This window comes from Astatotilapia calliptera, chromosome 13 (assembly GCF_964374335.1).
Source record: "Astatotilapia calliptera chromosome 13, fAstCal68.1, whole genome shotgun sequence".
In the NCBI taxonomy this organism is placed as follows: domain Eukaryota; kingdom Metazoa; phylum Chordata; class Actinopteri; order Cichliformes; family Cichlidae; genus Astatotilapia; species Astatotilapia calliptera.
In genome coordinates, this window is record NC_137434.1 from 5,033,012 (window position 1) to 5,057,026 (window position 24,015).

General features: G+C 41.2%; 1 protein-coding gene across 2 annotated transcripts; it reads right to left on the reverse strand.

The window, feature by feature from the left end:
• Positions 1 to 1,013: 1,013 nt before the first annotated feature.
• Positions 1,014 to 23,721, reverse strand: sanbr (SANT and BTB domain regulator of CSR). 2 transcript variants are annotated; one of them, XM_026190734.2, is made up of 21 exons: positions 23,582 to 23,721; positions 22,484 to 22,635; positions 22,157 to 22,331; positions 20,842 to 20,938; positions 20,423 to 20,661; positions 20,171 to 20,229; positions 19,588 to 19,748; positions 18,449 to 18,535; positions 18,215 to 18,325; positions 17,915 to 18,038; positions 17,633 to 17,785; positions 15,944 to 16,086; positions 15,758 to 15,854; positions 15,630 to 15,662; positions 15,397 to 15,496; positions 7,998 to 8,083; positions 7,570 to 7,598; positions 3,147 to 3,220; positions 2,960 to 3,048; positions 2,526 to 2,608; positions 1,014 to 2,449 (listed from the first exon to the last, which is right to left on the reverse strand). In XM_026190734.2, exons 2-21 carry the CDS (start codon positions 22,631 to 22,633, stop codon positions 2,413 to 2,415), a joined length of 2,127 nt encoding a protein of 708 aa, XP_026046519.1. In that variant the 5' UTR covers positions 22,634 to 22,635; positions 23,582 to 23,721; the 3' UTR covers positions 1,014 to 2,412. The 2 variants fall into 2 exon arrangements, with proteins under 2 accessions (XP_026046519.1, XP_080144298.1); XM_080288172.1 differs by having other exon boundaries at positions 7,570 to 7,622.
• Positions 23,722 to 24,015: the final 294 nt, after the last annotated feature.

Here is a 24,015-nt window from a genome sequence, read left to right on the forward strand (position 1 = left end):
CACAAATCCTAAAAGGAAAGCTCAGTGATGACGGATGGCATCCGTCACGCAGGCAACGCGACATCCAACCGTTTCCGCCTGGGCATCTTTAGCCAAGGTTGCTGCTGTGTAAGTGGACTCCTCCACTAATCCCTGTTAACATACTGGTATTAGATTAAAGGTTATGCTGACGCCGTGCCATTGAAAGTTGAAACGCTCGTCTTACGCAATCCCAACAATCTTGTCAGCTCTGATGTAACCAGAGAGGGAGATGGAATTCTAATTTCACTCAACTTTTCATTTCCTTGTGTCCCAGAGCCAGGCTTCAGAGGAATCTGCAGCAGTAACATTTTAGTTCTGCAGGTCTTGGCACACTGAGCATCTCTGTCAGTTTGGCGTGTTTTCTTTGATGCTCTCGTGTCCAACCATCTCTTTATCTCTGTGGGACCATAATTCAGTCCAGTTGTAACAGGACTCCCCCACCCCCCCTTCCTGACCCAGATCCACATCCTCAGCCATTCTTGGCATCTGCTGTTGAGGAGAAGATAGAACAGCTGGGGTAGCGCCCGCCCACAGGGAGAAAAAAAAAAAGCCCACATCACCTCCTCTACGCTTTATGCCCCGTTAAGCCCTGCTCTGGGTCTGTGTTGTGAGCAGCCAGGGTTATTAATACCCCTGTGAGTAAGTCCTACAGGAAGAGCCAGGTTAGCACGCCCATTGGTCAGTGCCTCTCATGCAGAGAGGAGCGGCGTGACCCCGAACCAAGTGGCACATACCAGCCCTCTCTGGGACTTTCAGTTTCCACAAACTGCTCTGGCTTCTTTTCATACAGGAAACAACACTAACACTCTTTGCTAAAGATGAGAACCAATCAAGTGCGTATTTTTCACCTGGTAGATTGTTGGAGAGGTGAAAGGTCATGGTGAAACTGGGGCAAAGGTTGTGTCTTGGGAATCCATAGTTATTCCCCCAGTGTGATTTGCTGCCACCCAGTGGATATAAACCAGAAACAAAAGTTCACATAAGGCTCTGAATGGATTTAGCCACTTGTATTTTATTGGCCTAGGTGTGGTACATGGCACAGTCACGTTCCAGTAAACACAGGAAAGACTAGAACTACATCTCTACCAGAACTTGGTGGAACAAATGTGGCATCCTTCTCACCTACAGAATGAGCTTTACACAGAACGCAGGCAGAATTACAGTGTAAATGTAAGGCTGGGTGTAAATTTCAGTTGATGCAGTAAAATTTCCATGCGACACGTCTGACCTTCCACTATGGTGGAAATAAGATGTCAGTTTAAGAAGGTAACATCTTCAATTAGCCATCCAGGAAGATAATCAGTGCCAGTTTAAGAAAATGATTTCTTTTTTCATACATTTTTCTCATGACATCTTTTTGACCGATTTTCATATTATATACAATACATTTATCTCAATTTTACTTCTTAACCTCAAAATTAAATTTGATCTCAATTTAGCATTTAAAAAAATGTCACTGGAGCTTTAGACACACATGTTTTCCAGTATCCTGATGTAGTTTTTTTCTTCAGTTCAAGTCAATTTGATTTATGCTTTTTTTCCCCTTTTTTTTTTTTTAATATCAAAACTTTTTTTCTGTTGTGGCATTTTTGTAATTTCTTTCTTTTTTAAATTTACCTTTACTACTACATCCCATGTCCTGCTCTACTACATAAATGTATTTTTATTCTGTTACCAGGTGGTTGCCAAGCAACACGATGATATTGCATATCAAAATATTCACAACTATAACATGATGTAAATGAGATGCTACTGTTGTGAAACTGAAATGATACAATGCTTGTATAAGGTGAGATAGGTGCATAAACACAAAGTGTGTCCTTTTAGTTGGTCAGTAGGTAGTTGTGTAATGTGATTACACCATAGTATCTGATATAGGTAAGAACTTATAGGGGCCTAAGATGTACCTGTGTGCCAAGTTTGGTTGATTAACTCCTGATTGTGTAGGAGTTGGTGGACAGACAGAAACTATGTATTTTACAATAAGATACATGTTTGTCATTGCTATGAAATATTTTCTGAAATACAAATGACTTTTTCTTTTCCCACTGGCATGAGTGGACTTCCATACATTTCTCCTGTTGCCTTCTGTAGAAATCCCCACCTGTCCGTCTTTAAAGAAACACTGAGGAAAGTCAAAGTGCATTTCTAATGAGCCGAGATGGGTCCACAGTTCTGCTGTTTTTGTGGACTGGATGCAGCTGAACAAACACACAGTGGGCTGAGTGAAAGGAGATGTGGTTGACGGTGATCCATACATAGTCACCTGAGTTAAGCAGGGGCGGGTGGGCTGACAAGTGCTGGGGTTGAGGAGCGAGTCTCTGTCCTCTTCATCGGGTTTAATGCTGGTCTATTTAGCAGCTCCACTGCCTTTTTCCCCCATTAGCTTCTTTATGTTGTTCGGATTTGAGCGTAGCGTGTTTTAGACCTGCAGAGGTAAAGAAAGAAAAAAGTGCTTAGTTATTGAGTGAGACACCAGGGTGTGTGTAACACTGTAAATGTACCTGGGTGTCTTTTCTGAACTCTGTCTGACTTGAGAGGAGCTCCTAAATTGCACTTCAAGTCTGGAGTAGATCCCCCCTGCAGGCTGTAACACACACACACACACACACACACACACACACACACACACACACACACACACACACACACACACACACACACACACACACACACACACACACACACACACACACACACACACACACACACACACACACACACACACACACACACGCACACACGCACAGAGAGAGAGAGTCCGGAAGAAAAACAATCCAACATGAGGCAGCTGCAAAAACAAGGACAGCAGGTCTGACAGCTCAGCACCAATCTTGACCACATGATGTGAAGAAAGACAATAAATCCTGGTCAAAGTCACATTTCCTGCACCCTGACAATCAATCTCATTTTAGGTGTACAGTAAATAAACAGCCACCTCTTTAGTATCCTTGGATTTACTCTGTTCCTGGTCTCCAAACCTCATCTTTGTCAGGTAGCCAATGATCTCCACCATGCGGCGCTGGTCTGGTTAACATGCAAAGAAAGTGGTTAATGCAAGACTGAAAGAACGTAGTCTGACTCAGTGGCTTAAAATAGAAAAGCATCAATGAGTCCTCCTTTACCTTCCTCTCGCTGAGCGTCCTGGTTGTAGCGCATAGAGCGAGAGCTGTCCCACTTACTCTTCTGGACGCTTACTCTACAACACACACAAACACCCACAGAGCGAGCACCAGTTAACTTCAAACAGCAAACACGAGAAATAGATTATACGTTTTTTCAATCAATGTTATTGATCCAGATTTACAGCAGAGAAATTCGTTCAGATTATGTTGTTATATCAGGTTGGTGCCGTACACTTTCAGCCCCACATGGAACAAACAGGCACTGAAAAGGAGCAGCTTCCCCTTAACCACAGAGTATTTCCCAGGGTGAGTACCCAGCTTAAGGGGACTATCTCCAGTTAAGTGTGAGAACAGGCAGCCAAGGACAATGTCCTGACCTGATTCTCCACACCTTACCTGTAACTCCTAAGTCAAAATAACTTGTGCCTGTGACGACAACCAATCAGGACACAGAGCGCCTTCCCACATGCAGTAAACATGGCGCAAACGCAGACTGAAGGAGAAACATTTCAAAACAAAACACCGCAACACACCTCTGACCAGTTGCTGTTGACATTCTTGCTACCAGAAGTCAGATCCTGCTAACTTCCACATGAAGATGGCAAAATGATTACTGACTGGGACTAATGTGTCTCAGAACAGTCACTATATCAACTTAAAATTAAACTTTATTCATATAGTACCACATCCCAACAACAGTGGCCTCAGGACACTTTATACTGTAAGGCATATCCTACAATAATACAGAGAAAACGCCAACAATCAAATGACCCCCTTCAAGTAAGCACCTGGTGACAGTGGGAAGAAAGAAATTCCCTTTTAACAGGAAGAAAACTCCGGCAGAACCAGGCTCAGGGAGGGGCGGGGCCATCTGCCACCACCGGCTGGGCATGAGGCAGGAGAGAAGAAACTGTGGAGGACAGCTTAGATTGATAATAACTAAGAATTAAATGCAGAGGGGTGTATAAACACAGAGAGTGCAAAGAGGCGAGTAAAGTAGAAACAGTGCATCATGAGAAACCCCAAGAGCCTAAGCCTATTGCAGGGTAACTAAGGTAGGATTCTGGGTCACTTGATCCAGCCCTGACCATAAGCCTTATCAAAAAAGAAAGTTCTAATGTTAAAACCAGACTGGTTGGGCTGAAGGTCGGAGGTGGGTTTTGTGTCGCTATTTCCCTCACTGCCGGATTTCAAAAATGTCAGTTTTGATTTTTGTGAAGGAGTCTGAAGCCACTGACTGGCATGCAGTCTGTTGATGTCTGTTTTCAAATTGATTTGGATCACTTGGAAACTCGGCTGAGAAACTACAAAAACATTACCTGGTACCAAGTACTACCACTAGAGCAGGGCGATATGACCAAAAATATTTATCACGATATATATTTGAAAATTTGCAATAACGATATAACTGACGATATAATTGACACTAGACAAAATACTTTACAACTCCACAACTTTATTAGTGGAAAAAACATCAATGTATTTTCACTTAAACAAGCAGCTGTTTTTTATGTGCATTAAAGTTATATAAAAATTTAACAGTGCAAAATTTCTTGCTGACAGTTTAACCAAAAGGTATTTCCAGTGGAAACTGGCCGACATATCCTCAGCATAACCATGTATAATATCCACAAAACTTAAAGAGGTTATACACACACAATACGGTAATATTATGTTGAAGCACAGTACGCATCACTCTGCGAGGCTCCGCCTACGACAGCCGTAATGCTCCGACAATCCATCAAGCGGTGCGGCGTCGTAGCTTAGCAAAGTCGTACTAAAACATTTGACAGATTTTCGAGCGCCGTGTACATAAAATCGTTTCGAGGTCAGTAAACACAACCAGAAAAATCAAAGGATTGATTTTAAGTGTGCAGTATTTTCCAAAAAACACGGTAATAACGACGGCCTGCTAGCATGCTCTACCAAAAATAGTGCTTTGTTGTGTATCTGACGGACGAAAGCTAAACCAGTTCCACACTGAATTTGCAGCATTTTTACAAACAGTTCTGGTTCATCCGTTTCATTCAACGATCGCTTTCGCCCTCATTCTCCGTCGCTGCCATGCTTTTTCCGCCATGTGCGTATGAAAACAAAGGCACTGCGCATGTGCGTTTTACCCAAATTCTATCGCGGTATTCCATTTTCTTATCGTTGCCCAACATTATACCAGTATTACTGTGAACGGTATGATATGGCCTTAACTACCACCTAATGGAAAACCCTAAAAGCTGAGCTCAGGGGATCCACTGGTTTCTACCCAGGACTGGTTTACCTGTTGTAACTGTTTACCATCACCAGAGGGCACCAGCTGGTCTATGGGCTACTATCGTTCTCTGTGGCTCTTCTGCCACAGACAAGATCCGAGTCATGCTAGACAAAGAAATTTTTAATTGAAGTGAAGTCTGGATAGCTTGAATCAGAGGTGTGGACTCGAGTCACATGACTTGGACTCGAGTCAGACTCGAGTCATTAATTTTATGACTTTAGACTTGACTTGAAAAAATGTTCTAAGACTTGTGACTTGACTTGGACTTTTACACCAATGACTTGGGACTTGAATTGGACTTGAACCGGTTTACTTGAAAAGACTTGATATTTTACCCCAAATATAAAATTTAACATGCATATTATATAGAGATTGAAAATGTGACGTCATTCACGGGTAGAACCGCAAAGGATTCTGGGAACTCGTGGCAAGCGGTACTAGCGCACACAGACTTTCAATTGAAATCAGTTATACAGCGATAAAAAGAAACACAAAAATGTCAAGAAGCCGTTGTATTATTAACTGCAATAGCCGGTCGCATGACAGCCACGGGAAGCCGACGGGTAAAGAGATCGGTTGTTATCGGATTACGTCGTTGAAGAGAAATTGTTCAAGCCATGTTTCCGAAGTAACAAAGAGGCGACTGGATTGCAGCCATTCAAAGACCAAATATAACGTCCCAGAACACTCCAGCTCACAGGTTAGTCTGCTCCAAGCATTTACACGAAGGTCAGTGTTTTTTAGTAGTTAATACGTCATTTTCATAACATAATTAGTGATATAGGTTACAAGCAAGTCTGGCGCTGAACAGAAATTGTCACGCTATGCTCCTGTGTTTATTGTGCATAAATAGTGAATTGTCCTGACACAATATTGCGTTTCGCTTCTGTTATTATGGTACATTAACAAAAACATATACTTTTATTCACAGGATAAAACAGGTTTTTTGTATCACTAATTGCCCAGTACGATTACAGCATACAATATTATTGTCACTGCTACATTTCTGTGATGCTACCAGAAATGATTTCCACTACTAATTAATTACCGTTGAGCTCAAAGGTCCTATTAATAAACGGTTAACGAATGTGTATTTATGACAACAATTTGTGAGACTGGTAAACTTATGATACGTACGATGGTCTTTCGTTCTACACGGTGCATTTCAAGGTCCTGCACCCATCCGTCGGTAAACTGTACCTGGGCTTGTTGCAGTGACCTGAAGTTACTAAACTTCATGAGTGTGTGCACTCACTCCAAGAACCGTATGATTATAAATATGCATATAAATATGCTACGATGAGATAGCTGACTTCATCTAACTAGCAAATGTTGTCCAGGCTACGTTGGTGATGCAGTTTTTTTTAATGTGTATGATATTTTTGTCATGCGATTTTAAAGCCGGTCCTACAACCGCATCCAAGAATAACATGCAGCTTATCTCAGAACTGTCGGTGAAAATTATTCTTGGAGCTAGGTTTAATTGAGCTGCATTTTAAAGAGGTGCAATTTCACAATTTGTGTATATTTTCTAAGTTCACTATTTTGTCATGTGTTGAGAAAAACACAGATTTTAAAATTACATGGTCTAATATTTACATTTAGCATAACTGCAACATTATTTTTTCGTTTTTGTTTTAAAGACTCGAAAGGACTTGAAATTCAAAGTTTCAGACTTGTGACTTGACTCGGACTTTTGCACCAGTGACTTGAGACTCGACTCTGACTTGCCTGACATTACTTGAGACTTGACTTGAGACTTGAGGATAAAGACTTGAGACTTACTTGAGACTTGCAAAACAATGACTTGGTCCCACCTCTGGCTTGAATACCCATAATGCTTTATTCCTTCTAGCCAAATATGCAAACAAACACAGATGTGGCAACATGAATTCTGTTTCAGTCGGAGCCACGCCCAGTTTTAAAACACCAAGACTGTAAAGGCAATGACACACCCCTCACAACAGGACTTCAACAACAAGTTACTGAGAACATGGTGGCTTCATCCATCTTTTCTATACAGTCTATGAATGTGATTAATACAAAGTGCTGAACCCTTATATTAGCTCCAGCTACATTTTAAAGAATTAAACTTCAATGCACAGCTACTGCTTAGCAAATTTGTAAGTAGGATAAACATGTAGATCTACTCACGTGAAAGGCGTGTTGTCCCTGGTCTGTGACTGAGGGAGGAAAAAAAGCACATTCTGAAGACAAAATAATGAATGTTGTAAAATTGAAGTAAAAAAGATAAGCAACAATTATGACAGAATATCTAAAAGGAAGTATAAGTCAGTGTGTGAGATCTTTTTATGGACACACAATAAGATATTGTGGAGTATCAATAATAAATCCAGCTTTTTCCTGTAGGATGTCTACTAATATCAGATATGCACCAAAATGCTACAAAGTCAGTTCTGTATCCATATTTAGGGCATTTCAGTTATTTATAAGACCCAGCTAAAAACAATTCGTCCTGTTGTAGGTTACAGATAAGATGTGTCAGATATTTGGGTTGAACTCTGCCGTGTTTGACTCCACTAAGGAGCCGCAGTGAAATATTCATGAAACTGCTGACTCACTTTCTCAGATTTTTCTTTGCGTTGGAAGTTTGGCGAGGACAGCTGTTTTTTCAGAGGTCTGTGAGCCTTTTTGGCCTTCTTAGCAGCTGGAAAACAGAAAAACAGGATGAGATGTAGTGAAGGACTGCAGCGCCATCTGCAGGCTGAAAAGAGAAATGCCTTCAGTTTCCATTCTTAAGCTGTGAGGACTGACAATGAAATGTTAAAAATAGATGAGGTGGTGGAGATGAGGGTGGAACAGCGGTGATGTGCTATGAATAGATCGTGTTTCGTCAAGTGTCCTCATTTTGCTTTAATCACTTAGAGGCGCTCGGTGACGAGAGGATTGCAGGACTGTCGGGTTAAAGGAAATGAGTAAGCATAACATTATGCGATCATTAGTCAGAGCACATGGTAACATGAAGCCATCACGTGATTAAAACCAGTCAGTGATGAAAATAGGATGACTTTGGGTTTTTCAGCTCTCACACTGCCAACATCAAAAGCTACTTCTGATAAGCTGCCAGTTCAGCCCAGTATGTAACAGCCATGTATGTAAAGTTTCAGCATCTTGTGTTCTAAGCTGTCAGTCAAACCTGTTTTGAAGACGAATAGGTGTGCCACTTTTTTCTGTCCAGCGATTCGTATTAAAAACTTAACGTCTGAATTGCTCCTCCTATTTCTAAGTTCTAACAATATCTCTTCTTAAGCTCTTTATTAAGACCAGAGTAAACTAAATGGATGAATGGACACTAGAAACAATGCTCAGAGAGTAAAGTATCTCTTATTTTATGATGAGCCTCATCTATTTGAACGACGCAGTGTCTGTTTTGTAAATCATCAGCCTTTTACATCTGAGAGGAAACAGTCAGCTTGAGGCTTCAGAAAGAGTCATCCCTACAGCTGCAACACCCAATACCAGTATACCTGGGACTTCTGATCCTCTCAGAAGTACTACCTGATGCAGCTAGTTTTGGGTACTATGATCACCAAGCATTTAAAAAAATCTATTAGAGGATAATAAAGTGTTTTCACTAACTTGGCCAAAAAGAAAAACATATTTTAGCATATAAATTAGCACTCTCTTCTAAACAAGTCCTTTAACATGCTGATGTTAAAAATATAATAAAAGGCATCTATCAAATTGTTAAAAGTACTAATTACAGTGTATTTTAATTGTTTCTAGTACTTTAATTCTAGCAGTGTTTTGTTTACGTAAAAGACAAAATATGTAAAACAATTAATAATGAATGAGTCTGTTTAATGAAAACACTTTACGAAAGAGAGAAAAAAATATCCAGCTGTAACTATAGCATGGATCAGCTCAGTAGTTGAGATCACAGCTCACTGCGAGGAAAGTCTTTATGCTGGTACACAAATGAGCCTCGAAACTGCAACTAAACTGTCACTGTGAGGCAGAGCTGTGGTGGTAATAAGGACAATGAAACCTCTGCACAAGCATTTTCCTGACAGGAACAGATCCATTATTACTATTAATATAAGATTATTTCATGTATCACAGATTATCATCACATATTATTGTTACTTCCTACATCCACCTATGAAAGTACTAAAGAAGAAGCTGAAGGCTCCAAGATAAGCTCTTTGTCTATAGAAAGGATGTAGCCCTGAATTTATGAGACAGGTAAAGATACCAAAATACAAAAAAAATGTTTTTTTAAAAAGCTACATGAAAATGTAAATGTAACACATGTATAAAATATATAGAATTAAAAAAAAACATAAGAATACAATAAAAAAAGTTAATAAACATAAAGATCTATAAAAATATGTACAAAAAACAAAATATGTACTGAACTCCTGCTTTAAACATGTTTCCCAATGAAGGTAAATCAGATGTTGTCCTGACTGTGTGACTAAATTTTGTGCTGAACGCATCAAAATCAGATTTTACTTCATACACCTTTTTCAGGGTGACATTCAAGCAATTTGTAAGCACTAACAATCTCCATTTTCAAGCTTTTCCAGCACATTACCAAAAAAGGATGACTATTTCACTTCGCATCACCTCAGTCAGATCATGAGAAAGGCCAAATTAATAAGTCTTCTCATCAGATATTTATGCTTCTTTCTTACGTGACACAAAAAAATAGGAGACAGATCTTGGCTTGTGTTGTTTTTTAAGTTGATTCATTCAAAACTAACTGTAAGATGCTTAACTACATTGCAGTCTGTGTTGCTGAAGTCCTAAATTATCACCTTTAAAGTGTTTGTGCTAATAACATCATGTACAGTAAGACAGGCACATAGAACAGCACTGACTGGGAGAAGCTTTGAACAGTTGACATACTCGGTTCAATTCAACATATAAGACTTGAATGCACAAGCATCTTTCAAAAACCTATTAAATCTATCATCTGTGATATTATTATATACAATTATAATGTATTGTTCATCTCCCTTAAACAAACAGGCAGCCTTAAGGTATGAAATATTCATTTGTCTACTGTTTCAGTGGCTGATAGTGTCCCACAGGCCTTAATGTGAGTTTGAGGCAATTATGTTTAAGTTGTTTAACGATAAACAGATTTTGAATGAAAGCGAGGGAACTTCGGTAGCATAAAAAAGTCTATATTCTTTGTGTCCATATGGATCAGCCATATTACCATTATTTCCCCGTAAGGTTGCCAAAAGCACCAAGTTAATACTTGAAAAAACTGCAGCAATACACAAAAATATAATCAATATTCTATTTATTCGGTGACAACGCCGCTTTTAGCCTTTAATCAGAAAGCCTTAAGTTGGCTAGTTAAGCATCGGGCTAACGTTTAAAGCGTTCACTTTGGGGAAGTAACTCGCAATACTGCTACTGCTGTGTAGTCTTGGTTAAATTCACAGCATATTACATAAATTACCCTGCAATAACTAACTGTTATAATAGCGGCACCGTATTGCATCACACTGAGTACATTTCAATCATTTATCCCGGAGTTTGCTAGCTAGCAAAATAATAAAAACAATTCCAAAATTAGCATGTGTAACGTACACACTCGAGAAAATTATTTACTAGCACTTACGCAAACTCCCCCATTGTGAAAACGTACAAATCCATCTTGCAGACTCCTTGTATTTTTCGTTTTCCAGCAAACACTCATTAAAACGGCAACACCGGACACGTTAGTGCACTCACCCCCGACTGTTCGGGGAGGGAGGGGGTCACACATTGAAGAGACAACGTGCAGAGCTACAAGGCAGCCGAGGCAGAGAAATGTTGGTTTTAGACTTCTGTATCTGATAAGAAAACTATTCAAAATCAGATAGTGATTTATGGTGAATGAAATACGGTTACAGTTTCACGAAGTTTTAAGCACCAAATCCAAGATTCTTCATTACTTTATACAGAAAAGCTGGACATGGTATGCAGAAAAAACAACAACAAAACAAATACAAATAAACGAAAAAAAGTTTTGTAACTGTCAGTTTCCTTTTAAAATTCTTAGTGTGAACAACATTACACAAACAACCACGTGTGTGCGCATGCGCGCATATATTAGAACGCTTTGATTCCTTGTGATGCGGCAACTTTGCTTTGATCCTTTCTGACGTGGCAACTTTGCTTTGATCCCAAAACACATAAATAGGAGCGCCCACCTATTGTACTTTATCGCTTAACGGACATTGACCTGACAGCAACAAAAACCCTTTCGAGAAGTTTTGAGAGCATTTTATGACAGAAACCAAACCAAGTTCAGTTTTGTTTCTCACCAATTCACAAAACAAGCAGACACGTTACACCATGTCAGCCAACCCATCCTTTGGCTCAGATGAGCTTGAAATAAGTCGTGGATCAGAAAAATTCAACTGCAGTTTCCAAAACTCAGTTGACTTTCCACAAAAAGAACATGTCAACACCTCAGCAAACCCATCTTCCTCTGAAATATCATCTTCCTCTGAAGATGATTCTGAAATATCATCTTCCTGTGAAGGTGATTCTGAAATATCATCTTCCTCAGAAGGTGATCTTGAAATACCTGAAGGGACCATTTTGGGAGATCACCACGTGGTAGAGGCTTTCCTTGGGGAAGGAGGCTTTGGTGTTGTGACCAAATGTCGCAATACAAAAAACAACCAAACTGTGGCTATCAAAGTCAACAAGGGTAACCCTAAAATTCAGCAACAGGCAAAACTGGAAATTTTCATCCTGGAGCAGCTGCGACGCTTGGATCCAGACAGGTGCAACATTGTTGAATGGAACGGCTATTTCCTCGATGGAGAGCGTATTTGCTTAAATTTCGAACTCCTCGACCAAAGCCTGTGGGACTACATAGGGGACCGGAAAAACCAGGGTCTCCCAATAAGAGAACTCAGTCCCATTTTGCATCAGCTCGCAAATGCTCTGTTCCACCTGGGTTCTGTGGGAATAGTGCATGCTGACCTCAAATCTGGAAACATAATGGTTGTGAATCGCCATGAGTCTCCCGTCAAAGTCAAAGTTATAGACTTTGGCCTCGCACATCCCGCTTCTGCACTGATTCCTGGTCACCGTCTGGGGACGGTTGGTTATTGTGCACCCGAGGTTATGCTTGGCATTCCATGTGATGAAGCAATTGACATGTGGGCTCTGGGGCTGGTAGCTGTGGAGCTTGCTACAGGGGTGCCTCTCTATCCTGGGGAAGACAATTATGATGTTTTGAGATTCATAACTGAAACCCAGGGTCAGCTACCAGATCATCTCCTAGATTCTGGCTTCTACACTGATTGGTATTTCATCGAAGATAACTACAACGAACAGCGCTGGACATTTAAGACCAAAGAACAATTTCAATACGAGACAGATTATCAATCCAAGGAAACTCGATATATAAAGCTTAAGTGTCTCGATGACCTCGAAAAACTAATGAAGGTTAGGCGAGGACCTGAAAATGGCCAACAATTACTTGTCAGGCTAATCAAACAGATGTTGGCCTTGGATGCAAATCAGCGCATAACACCCTCAGAGGTTCTGAAGCATCCCTTTTTCAACACTGGCCTCTCAGGGAGAGCCCCCTGCACTGACATGAATAGCACAGGGGGAGAAAACCTTGTGCTCTCTCAGCAGCCTTCAAACTGGGAAAGTCATGGATCGCAAAAATTCAACTGCAGTTTCCAAATCTCAGTTGAATTTCAGCAAAAAGGACACGTCAACACCTCAGCAAACCCATCTTCCTCTGAAGATGATTCTGAAATATCATCTTCCTCTGAAGATGATTCTGAAATATCATCTTCCTGTGAAGGTGATTCTGAAATATCATCTTCCTCAGAAGGTGATCTTGAAATACCTGAAGGGACCATTTTGGGAGATCACCACGTGGTAGAGGCTTTCCTTGGGGAAGGAGGCTTTGGTGTTGTGACCAAATGTCGCAATACAAAAAACAACCAAACTGTGGCTATCAAAGTCAACAAGGGTAACCCTAAAATTCAGCAACAGGCAAAACTGGAAATTTTCATCCTGGAGCAGCTGCGATGCTTGGATCCAGACAGGTGCAACATTGTTGAATGGAACGGCTATTTCCTCGATGGAGAGCGTATCTGCTTAAATTTCGAACTCCTCGACCAAAGCCTGTGGGACTACATAGGGGACCGGAAAAACCAGGGTCTCCCAATAAGAGAACTCAGTCCCATTTTGCATCAGCTCGCAAATGCTCTGTTCCACCTGGGTTCTGTGGGAATAGTGCATGCTGACCTCAAATCTGGAAACATAATGGTTGTGAATCGCCATGAGTCTCCCGTCAAAGTCAAAGTTATAGACTTTGGCCTCGCACGTCCCGCTTTTGCACTGATTCCTGGTCACAGTCTGGGGACGGTTGGTTATTGTGCACCCGAGGTTATGCTTGGCATTCCATGTGATGAAGCAATTGACATGTGGGCTCTGGGGCTGGTAGCTGTGGAGCTTGCTACAGGGGTGCCTCTCTATCCTGGGGAAGACAATTATGATGTTTTGAGATTCATAACTGAAACCCAGGGTCAGCTACCAGATCATCTCCTAGATTCTGGCTTCTACACTGATTGGTATTTCATCGAAGATAACTACAACAAACAGCGCTGGACATTTAAGACCAAAGAACAATTTCAATACGAGACAGATTATCAATCCAAGGAAACTCGATATATAAAACTTAAGTGTCTCGATGACCTCGAAAAACTAATGAAGGTTAGGCGAGGACCTGAAAATGGCCAACAATTACTTGTCAGGCTAATCAAACAGATGTTGGCCTTGGATGCAAATCAGCGCATAACACCCTCAGAGGTTCTGAAGCATCCCTTTTTTCAACCCTGGCCTCTCTAGGAGACCATCCTGCACCAACATGAATAGCACAGGGGTATAAAAACCTTGTGCTTTCTCAGCAATCATCTGATTGTCTGGGTGTCCAAAACTCTAGGGAAGCTAGCAATTCTTGTGAACAAAAGCCCAAAGTAATAACAACAACAAAAACAACCAATGAATATGGTCTTAAACTTAGGCACAATTGGGCTTAAAATCTATTCACTAATCACTCAATATTCAAAGCAGAGCAGCAGTCAACTTACCATCACATCAGTCCTTCGATCAGACCTACAACAAATGTCTTCCTTCTCTCACCCCAACCGGTCGCAGCAGATGGCCGCCCCTCCCTGAGCCTGGTTCTGCTGGAGGTTTCTTCCTTTTAAAAGGGAGTTTTTCCTCCCCACTGTCGCCAAAGTGCTTGCTCATAGGGGGTCATATGATTGTTGGGTTCTCTGTATGTATTATTGTACCATACAATAATACCATCTACCATCTACCATACAATAATACATACAGCCTTGAAGTGACTAATGGTGTGATTTGCTGCTATATCAATAAAATTGAATTGAATTCAAGATGAATTTGGAACTAATTGGAAATAAACTGGATATTAATTAATTAATTTGAGCATCAAATAATTGTTGTTTGTAATTCTTTATAAATATAGTGCTACTCTTTTACTGTTTAAATTGCTACTGTTTAAAACTGACTCGTTTATTCATTCACTTGAGCATAAAAACACACACACACAGACACACACACACATATACCAGTCAGTGCTTACATACTAGGTCTTTGCCCTACTTTTTCATGCTCACTGGTACAAATGCCTGTTACTAGAGCTAAATGCTCTCAGTGTACTCTCACAGTTATCGAACTGTACAAATGCATACAAAATAACGCTCACGTAAACATAATTGTGCACTAGTTTGCCCTTATTGCTGCAGTTTGTTTTAAATCACTTTGAATAAAGCTCAGCTTCTGTCAGTCTCTCTTTCTTACACACACACACACACACACACACACACACACACACACACACACACACACACACACACACACACACTTTTTAAGCACTTTCAAGGCTCCCCTTCAGCCGTATGAAATAGAGAATGAGATCCTGCTGATGCAAGAAAACAAGAATAAATTCTCCACCTTGCTTCTTAGAGAGTTCCTCTTCATCCCCAACCTCGTCTTCAGTGACCTCTGACCCTGTGGTGTACTCCTCATCCTCTGACAGAAGAGACTGCTGTCTCTGAAAGGGCAAAGGTCAAGGCTTTTAGACACACACTTCTTTCTCGTCTAAAGCAACATTTGCAGGTTCCTCATTTGTAATTTTCAATCATTTTAAAAAAGTAAGCAGATATCATGAAAAAAGAGTGTCCTACCAGCTGAAGACTCCAGTTTTTCAAAAGGGAAAACTGGTTAAAGACACAAAGTAGACACAGTAAGAACACAGAAAGGCTGAGGGCAGACAGACAGAAGCACACAGAGAAATGGGAAGTGTGCGACTTACGGTGCTGCCATCTCCTCTCAGAGATCTGAGGACTGTTGGCTCCAAGAGAACGTCACAGTCCTGAACTTTTTCTGCACTGGACTGGCTCTCCTCAGCACTGACACACACACAGGAACATTTGCAATTAGTGCATCGATAACACACACAATGAAAAAGAACATTGTGAAAGAATCCTCACACACTCACCCCTCTGCCGATGGAGAGTTTGACACACACACAGCATCTCTGTGCAGCAGCAGGTCATTGAGGACTCGGGTCTGGGCTGAAGTCTCCTCGTCACAGTTCTCCTCATCGGGCACATTCACTATGTGATCCCGCGTCTTACAGCCCTGCACACACACACAAACACGAGCAAACTGGATCAGGATTTCTTCTGCAGGGTAAATTTGGGTGTTTGTCAATTTTACCCACCAATCAGAGAGATGTCAAACAAACTCTGCTGCAGCCAGAATGAGACTGCTTGCACAGTGTTTAATTAACATGCACCACGTCACAGGTGCACGCAAATGAGACGAAAACTGTCTTTAGCCTGTAACCACAAAACTGTGGGGGCCAACATTGGAAACCTGAGGGATGTGGCCTTGGAAGTGTTTGCTGAGCTAATATCACATCTGTACACAGACTGAGTCTGCTTAATTTCTGTTCCATATTTAATCCTTACTCTCAGGTTATTCTCCAGATTTTGCATTAAAATTGTCTTGAAGTCCCAAGTTTTCACTGATTCTTCCAATGGTAATTTGGTAAATTGTAGAAATATTTTTATACTGTATTCTACTCTGCTGCTGAGACTCTTTCTACATTGGAAAACGCATCTACTAGCACACAGGACACACACCAAGCATTTCTGTTCAATCAATCAGACTAATTTCACTTTGATCTACCGACAAAATGAAGCAATTTCCACATTTTATTTATTAGGCTTTGGGGCAGTAACCTTTGAGCCTTTATAGGGCGCTATAGTTTAGATCTTTATATGACTTATGACAGGGTTAATGTTTAAATGGATCCAGTTTAAAGTTTCAGAGATCTGATGTGCAACCATGTGTAGCATTCTGCTACAAAGTTCTTAATAACATTCTGGGGAAAAGTCACATGACCTGTGAACCACCACTTTTAGATCAGTCAGATGCTACCAACACCACCAAGTCCAGATTATAGAACGATATCCTGGTCATGTTGAACCAGCTGTATGCTACAGCAATGCAGCAGAAGCAGCATCAGCTCAGTGTGAAAGAGTACTGCTCCACTTCATAGTGGTTTTAATATGAACTCAGAGGCTTAAGGGGGTAAATTATTTTCCACTAACATATACTACTACAGTGGTGGATGCTCGCATTAAGCATTTCATTTTCAAATAACTATGTCAACGCATGTACGAGAAATTCCCGTGAGCCAGAAGTTCAGGCTTAAGCCTGATCTACACACTCAATTCAAGTAGTCTTTCTCCTACTCTTGCCTCTGAATGATGTCAGTGCTGTTTTTGAGGGGCAGCCACTCAGAAGAAGGTTGCCGTAAAGGACAGAGGATGGCAGAACAGCTTGTTTTAGACGAAGATGAACTAAGGAGCTGTACAAGTATATCGGTATCGGATAAATATGGATTAAGTGAGATATGCCTATAACTGACTTATGCCTATCTATATGTCCTCACATTTACTTGTCCTGTTTTATCAATAAAATGTGTGTTAAATGAACTCCAAGTGTGAAGGTGCCCTAAGAAAGTAAAGGCAGTATTAATGCATTAAGCATTACCTTGCACCTAGAATAGGTAAGTGTGTGTGTGTGTGTGTGTGTGTGTGTGTGTGTGTGTGTGTGTGTGTGTGTGTGTGTGTGTGTGTGTGTGTGTGTGTGTGTGTGTGTGTGTGCACATGCATACCTTTGGTATCCCAGTGGGGTCAAAGCGGAGAACCCGCTGGTTGCAGCACGGATATATTCCTGCACCGTGCCAGCCTCTCTCTGTACCCATGCCAGGGTACAGGACGCTGTCTGGGTGGTACTTGCACTGCGTCAGCTCTGCACATACAAACACCTACACACACACACACACACATACAAATGATTTTTAAAAGTATATCCTGCACGCACTCTTACTCTGTTCACTTTCTCTTTATTATTCATTTTGCTCATTTGTGCAACACACACACTATAACACTCCAACCTGCTGGCATCGGAAGCAGGTGAGGTAGTTGATGGTACCCCAGATTCTCCAGTAAACCAAGACCCAGGACTTGAGCTCCTCATACAGGCCTGTGATGTATTCGTGCACATCCCAACTCTTCTGTCTGCACACACACACACACACACACACACACACACACACACACACACACACACACACACACACACACACACACACACACACACACACACACACACACACTGTGATCAGGAACTCAGCCAATCAAGTAAAAGGTTAAAGTAAAAGGTTTAAAACAGCCATTAAAACATGCTGCTATACCTGGTGTGTGTATAGATGATTTCTCCACGAGCGTCAATATTGATTTTGCCCGGAACACAAGAAATTTTCCTCTCTGTGTCTTTGGTCAACAGCTTAAGGCACAGACCACACCTGGGATGAAATGCAAGGATGACAAAGAATATAAATTAAATTAGCAGAGAATATTCACATGCTCGCTACACATGTCAGAGCATAAAAAGAAACACAATGCAAAAATAAAAAGCTTATACTCACCTGTACAGAGTTGAGGCATTTCCCGGTGAATCTCTGTTCTGGTAGTTTGGGTCAAAGAGACGCTCAATTTTTTTTTGAAACAGTTTGCTTTGAGGGTGAAAGACAAGAAAGGATCAAACTTGAGCTGATATTGCATATATCTTAATAAAAGGTTATAAAAGTATAAGCCACTGTTGCTTTAGTAAAATTATACCAGGTGCTTTTGTGACAGTAGCCTTTGTGCTTGTGCTTCAGTTATTTAATGCAACACATGCAATATTTCTTTTATTGGTGTTATATGGAGAAACTGTAACCTGACAAAACTTCAGCGTAGGAATCATGTAAAAAAGTCTGACACTTCCTAGATCTTTAGACTGAACTGGCTAAAAAGAGAAGTCACTGCATTGTTCTCTACATCGAATCTGTGGAGCTTAAAGAGACCATCTGTCTGCAGCTGAACTGCTGCAGCCATCATAGTGTTACTGACAGAACTTTTAACTTCTCTGTGATCATTGAGAATTCAAGGAAATATACTATTACACTGGCAGATGCTCATACCAAAAGCTCAGGCTTCAGTCAGCGCTGAATGAGTTTAAGTTTTGGTTCGTGGTTATTTAATTAACATCTTTCTTTGCCTGTGGTCTTCATTTGTCTCAGCTATAGTTACTTTTTTACACTTCTCCCTGTGCATCTTTTGTAGATTTATTCCCAGTCTTTTCCTACTTTTTTCCTGTCCCACCTGTTCCTACCTGTGTCCCATTTCCCTACAAAGTCTCAGTGCATATATTTGTCTCCATCCCCTGTCTCCATGTTGTTCCTGGTGTTGCTTATCTGCATTTGAGTCCTCATTTTGAACTGAAACACAACTGCATTTAATGGCAGAAGAAGATGTTCTCTGCGGTTCGAACCTTCTGTTTGCTATGTGCAACAAATCAGAAGCAGTTAGCACAAATGGAGGGGTAAGAAGCTAAAATGGCTTGTTTTAGATTAAGACTAACTCTAACTGAGGGTCCACGCCGAGGCCCGGCGTTAAAAAAGGATTATTTTGAAATGCAAATGATGCAAAGCTGATTCACAGCTTTGTCCAAATATTTGTATTCACAGAGACCCAGAATACAAATACGGTGCCGAGAATAAGCAAAGCAGCTCGCCCCTCTTACCTTTTAAACTTGTCTTTTTTGTCCCTGATGTCGTCGGCCTCATTGTGGCTGAAGAGTTCAGCGATCCGTGTGGCCAGGTTGCTGTTTATGCAGTTCATGTTGCAGGGAGTAGCCACAATGGCACTCATGTGCTTGTGGCAGTACTGGATGCACTCCTCCACCTGAGCCAGACGCATATACAGAGCACTCATCAAACAAAAATGGGAAATGTCCTTTCAACAATGCTCCGTCCAAACCATGTCAACACTTCTTTAGCAGTTCTAGCTCTTCTGAGTAGTGGTGAGAAAACACTGCTACCGTAACTGCACGGGGGCAAAAGAACATCTGCACTTTCATGCAACACTAACTTAACAAAGCTCTGTGTGTAGGCCTCTTGTTTTTTTGTGGATTAGGAGCAATTACCCATTGTTACCTTTGAACTATCATTCTACACAATGCCTGCGCCTTACTGGGCAAATGTGAGACTTTTGCACCTTTGCTGTAACATTTTTTTTGGATATATCTAAGAAAATGTGTTCACAGCTGAAAAACAAAAGGCCCGATGCACATCACCACACCTTGCGTCACATGTCACAACACTTACTAACGTGTCCATCTTCAAGAACTCGGAGGAGATCAGGATTGAGATCACATTGCTGGGCTCTGTAACCGACAAATACCACATGACCAACCAAGCAAACCCCACGAACGACAAACAACACAGAACACGCAGCCAGTGACGCACCAAACACACACCACGTTTAGTGACCAATAAATCAAGCGCCACAGGTGGTGTAAATGACAGCTCAGGGATGTGTAATAATGTTGATTGTTTTCTGTTCTTGTTTGTTTTTACCAAGTCGGGGTTTGTCCTTGTTTCCCTCTCCTGCTGAGTTCCTCCTGACGTAGTTCATAAGCCAGTCAAAGATCTGCACGTCACAGTGGACTGAGATGTCAACTTCCTCCCACCTCTGGGGGTCCACAGATAAATATTCAGCAAAGTAACGCATCTCCTTGACCAGAAGATCTCTGGGACAAGTGAAGTCCTGCTTCAGGTTCTTGGTCTCATCGCACACATGGATGACCATGTTGGGACTGTAGGGAAAAGCCAAAATAATATTCAATCATATTCATCCACAGGGTGTGTGTGATTAACGCTGAAAACATTTCCACTTTAAGATGGAGTCATGTTTATAGATTCGATTTTCAAAGGATGTGTGAGGAATCTCTCTTAGCTCGGTTCACTGTGGTATGAAAAGATATCTCCCAGCGTACTCTCGTGGTTTCTGAGGTTTTTCATCCTCCTCTGCTGACACTCCTTTCTCTTTCTTCTCCACAGCAGCACTTCTTTCTGTGGACTTCAACTTGGACCCTGTACACAAAAACGTTGGAAAAAACAAAACAAAAGTAAGGTTGTCATGCAGCATGAGAACAAAAATCATACTACACCCCTCTAATTTATTAGAGTCTTTCAATTATGTGTTTCATAGGGGCCTCGGAGCACTTCCGCAAGCTAAATAGCTGTACTGGAACTTACACCATCATGTAACCCATAAAAGAAATCTCTTATTCAAAAAAATGTTTATGTGTTTGTGTTTATGTTAGTTGAAGTTTTCAATTTAGAGAAAAAAAGGATTAAACTTAAAATATAACCTGTGATTAGAGTAGAATGACATTTAAACTGCTTATAGTAATTCCAATCGATAATACTGTAACACATAAAATCACATCCAGAATAAGTATCTGGATGATTTTTGTATCTTTGACTCTATACACCATCTGATTGGTTCTGTAACTCAAGCTAGCAGGTCTAATTAAAATGCAGACTTAAGTTACAGAGGGTTTAACAACAGGATCACATTCATTGTTTAGGAATTGGAGCTATTTTTATACATTTATACATTTTTGGTTACTTTTGAGAGACACTCAGAAGTAACTGGACAGCATTCCTCATTATTTGATGACAGTTCAAGAAAGATATATGGCTTCCCATGTCTTTGGACTGTGGAAGGAAGCCAGCATAAAATAGGAAAATATATAAAGACCAAAAGTGGTCAAATTATATAAATAGGTTTCATAATTTCATATTTACTCAGCACTTTCTAGTAGTATGTAACAAGACAATAAATTATGTTATTATTATACTTATGTTTGCCTATTACGCTCATTTCCTGTGGTGCGTTTTTATTCTTTAATTTCACGGTGCAGCCCCCGAGTTTATCCACTGTCTGAAAGATTATTGGTTGCCTCTTGCAAACAGAAGGTTTGAACAGCAGGTGGGTGGGGCTTCTGTGCTCACAGCCAGAACTGTGTGCCTGAGATGACCAAACTTAGTATATCCTCCCTCACTGACATCATGCAGAGCCAAAAGTGTAGGAAACTGTGTGAAACAGCATATTTCGAGCAGTCTGAAGCCTGAGCTTGTGGTTCCCAGGGTTTAAACGCACACATACAGCTCTTGCTCCCCATGTACAATGAACTGTGTACTGTCCACTGTGAAGTTTGAAAGACATGAGTAAAGCTATCGATAAAACCAGTTCCTGCTGATTAAACTTATTGAAGGTTTTATCTGTGGGTGAAAGTAACTGACCTGTAACTTTGCTGCTGCTGCTCTGGCCGCTTCCTCTCTCCACTATGTCCCGAGTGTCCAACAGTGTGGAGAGGAGGTCTGACGGGGAGCTGCTTCCTTCTATCAGGGCATTGCATTGGTTATCCACATGAGGAAACCCCCCCATGCTCTTCAGCTCCTCAAACCGATGGGCACACTGCAACACAATTGCATCAGAGCCACAGAATTATTTCTCATTAAAAATTCAGGTCTCTTGTTACTAAAGCATGGAACGAACTATGGGCGGGATGGGATGGATGGAGAGGCAGGATGGATGAAGGGGTTCTAGTTACCCAGTGATCCAGTTACCTCCTTAGGAGTAAAGCCTGGTACTAGCTTGGCCACATTGTCCCAGTTTATGGGCTGGGGCACACCCCACAGGGAGCCCAGCACCATGTCCAAAACCAGGACGTTGTTGTCGTAGGGAAAGTTGTTGTTATCCGAACAGAAGCGACTCATCTCTACACACACAGAGGGCAGGAAACAATAGGCAGCAAGTCAACAATAAATTCCTTCATCTGTTTAATCATCATAGCCAAATTAGAGCTGAAATCACTGTGCAGTTAGCACCCATTTTAATTGCCTTTAAGCATTCTGCGCATAGTCAGCACATAGATTAATACAAGAGTGGCGTGATTGGCATTTTTTTTGTAGCAGTATTCAGACGTGTTATTGCAGTTGGATAAAAGCTGTGTTTAAGTCTATTAGTCCTTACACTAATTGCTCTGTACCGTCTGTCTGAGGTCAACAGGTCAAACAGGGAGTAACCAGGATGTGAGTTATCTTTTATGATGTTTTGGGCCTTTTTAAGACAGCGGGTGTTGTGTAGATCTTCCAAAACTGAATGCTTTCAGGTTTTGGACTATTTGTGAGGTAAGTAGAGTGGGCCAATAGCGTCTGAGGGACCGTTTTGTAGCCCAGATAATAAATTGCTGGATAAAAGGAATGGACCAGTTGTGAAACTGTGCACCACTGCATAAAATAATAAATTTGGCCAACTACTGAGACAAATGTTGTTTCTTTCTTTAGTATGATTTGGTTGTTATGCCTCAGAAACACATTTTCATTGAGAAAAAAAATGAAGTTTATTGTAAAAGACTTTGCTTGGCGGCTGAACTTGCCATTCACTACTATTCAAAGTTCCTGTGTTTTGTTTTTCTGTTATTAAATGCATCACAGGTTAGAGCATACTGGTGACTATGTATGAGCTGAAAGAGGAGACTGATCATTCATGTACTGTACATGATACGGGTAGATGCTGTACGTTTATGGGATGCCGTAGAGGCACAGATTAGGGTAGGCCGAGTGCCTCTGCCCTCCTGCTGAATCAACATCAGATGCTTTCAGGTCACATTAAAATCCTCAGATTTCCTAGGACACACATCCAACAACAGAAATGACACTTACTGTTCTGGTCTGTGAGATAATCCTCACCGTCGTCTCGTACAATCTAATAAGCGGGTAAATGTTTCATCTCATTGTGCGTGTGGATGATGCTGATGCTGCGGTGTTCTCCTACCGGCTAATGCTAGCTAAGTTTGCGGGACGGGACAGATCTGCTGCCTTCAGGTACTCCCTGTAAATATCAAACGACGGTCACTAGTGATGTGGTCCGTCCTATTGCGTCATACCTTCTGGTGGGATTTACACCGACGTATTTAGCTCTCTCTCTCAACGCGTTTGAGCACGGTGGCTATGCGATGACATTTAAACCAAAGGCGAAAGTGAACTAGAACATCAAAAATGTGCCTTCAGGCTCAACTCTGCCTCAGTAATTCCGATAGCCATGGAAGGTAGCATTAGCTTCTAGCTAGCATACAGTTAGCTGAGCAAGTGGCTAC

What these genes read in the sequence shown, in the direction of transcription:
- sanbr (XM_080288172.1), bottom strand. Translation starts at nt 22,633, where the DNA reads ATGAGTCGCTTCTGTTCGGATAACAACAACTTTCCCTACGACAACAAC. An exon ending in TGAGAGGAGATGGCAGCACC is followed by an intron (nt 15,663 to 15,757) that starts GTAAGTCGCACA and finishes GTCTTTAACCAG; the next exon opens with TTTTCCCTTTTGAAAAACTG. An exon ending in AATCCAAGGATACTAAAGAG is followed by an intron (nt 2,609 to 2,959) that starts GTGGCTGTTTAT and finishes TGTGTGTTACAG; the next exon opens with CCTGCAGGGGGGATCTACTC.